Source organism: Nesoenas mayeri (assembly GCF_963082525.1).
Source record: "Nesoenas mayeri genome assembly, chromosome: 21".
Taxonomy (NCBI): Eukaryota; Metazoa; Chordata; class Aves; order Columbiformes; family Columbidae; genus Nesoenas; species Nesoenas mayeri.
Window position 1 is genome coordinate 3,662,831 of NC_137571.1, and position 3,969 is coordinate 3,666,799.

General features: G+C 42.2%; 1 protein-coding gene across 1 annotated transcript; it reads right to left on the minus strand.

The window, feature by feature from the left end:
* On the minus strand, nt 1–3,969 carry PNRC2 (proline rich nuclear receptor coactivator 2). The gene is made up of 3 exons (XM_080357738.1): nt 3,786–3,969; nt 2,636–2,840; nt 1–2,171 (listed from the first exon to the last, which is right to left on the minus strand). Exon 3 carries the CDS (start codon nt 2,151–2,153, stop codon nt 1,731–1,733), a length of 423 nt encoding a protein of 140 aa, XP_080213864.1. The 5' UTR covers nt 2,154–2,171; nt 2,636–2,840; nt 3,786–3,969; the 3' UTR covers nt 1–1,730.

Sequence of the window (3,969 nt, forward strand, 5' to 3'; positions counted from 1 at the left end):
GTGAAAAATTTTTTATTTAAATTTTGTGTTGTTTCCAATTTGTACATAGACCATTAGTAATTGACAATTTGAATACACAGAATTGTAACTGGGAAGCAGCTCCTTTGCTGGTGAAGGTCCAGGTCACAAAAACATGAAGTTTAACAACTGCCAATTCCATCTTATTTGGAGCATTAAGATTTGTAAACATATGCAACAAGCTGCCAATGAATTTTGAATGTACAGAACATTTTAAACATCATTTCCCAATCTGCAAAACTCCCTTTCAAGGTAAAGTTTGTGGTTTTGGTTTAGTAGTTCCCGCATTTTAAAAGAACCTTGCGATGTGTTGTCACAGGTCAGTTGGTCCTGGAACAGAAACAACTGACCTGTGACAGCGCCTGGAACTGCGCTGGCAGCCGCCCCAGCTCCACACGCACAAATTCCCACATCCTGGGACAAAATAACCTTGTAGCATTGACTGATTTTAGAAATAGAAACACTGTTCCAATATCTCCAAATTCCTCAAGCACCCAAACCCTCAGCCCTTTGTATTTCTTGTGAAACATCCAATTTGATTTTGAACACCTTATTCTTGGTGTGTTTTGACCATTAAATACACACCTCTCTGATACATTCAGAACATTAATCTTCAAATTCAGCAGCTTTTTTTTATTTTTTTTTTTAATTTTATTAAAAAATTCTAAATAAGCCTTTTTTGCACCAAGTTTAGTTTAAGAATGATCTCACAACCAAGTAAAACATGCGTATCCACTGTATGTTAAGTGCAATGGCACAGCCACAAATTTCTTTTTTTTTTTTAAACAAAATAATTATTTTTTTAAATCATCTTACATTCAGCAGTTTTGTACTAAAAATACTTCTGTGCAGGAAAGCCCAGCATCAATTTACATATGCTACAAAGTCTTACATTTATTTACATGGCTCTGTCTTCCCTATGAGAACATTAATACCTGCCACAAGCTACTGTAACTTAATCATTACAGGGTAACCAATTTAAGCGCATTTGTCACCATTTTAAAAACACAAAAATGCATTTTAAAAGTCATCAGTGCAATCGGAATACAAAGGATTTTTTGATATATATATTTTTTGGCAGTCACCTGGCAATGCAGCGTCATTAACTGGGAACTAGAGCTGGACAGAGACAACTTCAGAGCCTCCTAGTGTTTCAGATCTCGCAGGAACATGCACCAATACGGTTCCTATAACCCCATTTTAATCACAGGCTTGAAGCGTTTGTCCATCAATCTAAAAGTGCCAAATAAGACAATCTGGTTTATCTAGTGCCCAGGTGGGGTCTTTTCTGCTTGGAAATCTGCAGTTTTTATTAACTATCCATTTTAAAAGGCAGCAAAGTACCTGCCTAAAGCTTTCAGTGCATTTTTTCCCCAGTTAATGCTGCATTAAGTTAGGTAAAAGCTGGTTTTCTAACACCAAAAAGTAGTCACAATTCCAATTTTTAGACAGTCCCATTTACTCTTACAATAAATACAATAAATGGTGACTGTCCAGAATTTGATTAGATTGATTGTAGAGCAAATACCTATTTCACAGTGAACACAGCACACAATTTTGGAGGTAAAACAGGAAGGGAATGTAAACGTCCAGCCCCTTCTATTCCATGCAGCAAGAACATCCAGCTCTGTACAGCCGGGCACTGGACTTAAAACTCTCAAATTTGAAACCCTGTAAATTTAAATAACTTTAAAAATATGAAAAGTTATATCTCAAGCCTGGACTTTAAGTAACGTTTTAAGCTGAAATGTCATCATTTCTTTATCAGAAGGTTTAAAAGAAACGGGTACCCAGTGACTTGGTGGCTTGGGAAGAACACTTGGTGAGGGCGGCTCACTAAATTTTGCTCCAGCATAGTTCTGATTGGTTTGAGGTGTGAAAAACAGGTTGCGATTCGATAAAGCAGGACTCCAATTTTGATTGTTGGGGAAATGAACATTGTTCTTTCCCCCTTTTTGCATGGCCTGCCATGCACCAGATGATGAGTTGCATCCATGTCCTCTCTCTTTCTTCATATAGGTCTTCATCTGCGAATTCTGGTCTTTATTCTTCTGCCTGTTTTTAAGCTGTTGATGGTTCTTGGTGGTATTTCTAGACTGGGGAACTGGAATGTTGAATCTTTCTCCACCACCCATCTTCAACTTCAATGTCACCTGTAGAAACAGGGGGAGAAGTCAGTGGACTTTGCATTGCTACTGTTTTTTAAAATAGAAAATATGCAGAGAATTCTAAGGAAAGGAACTGAAATCAATCTAAACAAACTTAGATCTGACTACTAAATACACTCCTCCTCCACAAAAGGTGTTACTGGCAGAATGTGAAGCATGTGTTGTTCATGAAAATACAGTGCCAAATTTAGGGTGTTAGTATTCAATCCCAAAGACACCTAAACCAAGCGTTTTTACACCTCAAGATCTGGGCAAAGTTTGCACTGATCAAGCCACTCCCCAGTCTTTCCACTACGTGCCAGGATTACTCTGATAAACCCAAAGCGAGCTGAAAACAACCTCAAGGGGAAAAGCACTGATTTGTGACTGAATTTCCAAAGCAGCCAGGCAGATCCTATTGCACCTTCAGCTCACCCTCCAGCGCCACGTTCCCCTCCCACCCCATTTACCTTTCAGTTGTCTTCTCAGATTCCGCACTCTCCAACTCTTGCCCCCTTTCTTGCTTCCAAGCCTGAAAAAGCAGGTGCTGCCTTTCGCTGGACTCCTTCCTTTGGCCAGGAATCGAAGTTTTCATGGGCTGATCTGCTGTATTCAGCCAGGGAGCCGAGCCCAACATCGGATTCTCGGCACAGACGCTCTGAAGGAGAAGTCCCGCTGCGCCAATGAGAAAGAAGTTTCAATTCAGGTTCAGGAAACAATAGTTTCTCTTTCAAATTTGGAAGGAGAAAAAGGCAGCTGAACTAATTCAGAAAGTCAGTTGGGTTTCTTATTTGTTAAAGACGACAATACATTTCAAACTAAAAAAAACCCACACAAAGATGGCAGTATTTATCCTACTCTATATAAACTTCACCATCATACTTAGTATTTCACAAAGAATGCTCTCTATATATCTTAATAAGTATTTCAATAGACAAGCAAGAATCTTATCCTTTAATAGGGAAAAAAGGTCAAATACACTAATACACTGAAAAATATAGGGAACTAGAGCTTCAATGCATCTCTCCTCAGCGAAAAGAAACCCTGAAAACCACAATTCCTGACCCCCAATGTCCCAACATCCCCACGAAGCCCCAAAGCCTCGTCCACCCACGGCAGCACAGCTCCATTGCTCAGTTTCACTTTATTCTTTAACCATCCTTAGCAGAGCGATTCCTCTTTAACTCTTAAAACAATTTCCTGTTTACCCCACAGCTCGTCCCCTCCTGAAATCATATTTAGTATTTTAAGCACTCCAGTCTGTTCACCTCTCCCTAATCGACGTGTCACTTCAGAGCCTCGGGCACCCCCAGCCCATCTATCTCTACTGCTCCAGCAAGAGCCGCCCATCTTAGTTTTAGTCACAAGGCGAGAGCTGGAAATCAAGGGCTGAGGTAACGTCATTAGCACGAACAAAGCTTGTTTGTTCACACCGGAGCAGCCCTCACAGGCCCGGCGTTTGTCTTTAAACTTTATATCTTTACCTCGCCCGCAGCCCCCGGCCCCTCGTCCCGCCGGAACCCCCGGGGAGCCGGGAACCCCCGTCCCCGTTCCCCAACAATGGGGCGGCCCAGCGAGCACAACATGGCGGCCACAGCACCCGCACCGCTCCGCCCTTACCGACTTCTGTCCGTCTCGTTCGCACGACAGCACAGATACACACACACGGGCCTTTAAGAACCGACCCCGCTGCTCCTCCGCCGTCACTCTCCGACACCCACGACTCAAAGCACGACCCGAACCCCTCCGCCGCTGCCCCTCTATCTCCCACACAAAATGGCCGCCGCTTCCCTACGCCGTATAA

What these genes read in the sequence shown, in the direction of transcription:
- PNRC2 (XM_080357738.1), bottom strand. Translation starts at nt 2,153, where the DNA reads ATGGGTGGTGGAGAAAGATTCAACATTCCAGTTCCCCAGTCTAGAAAT.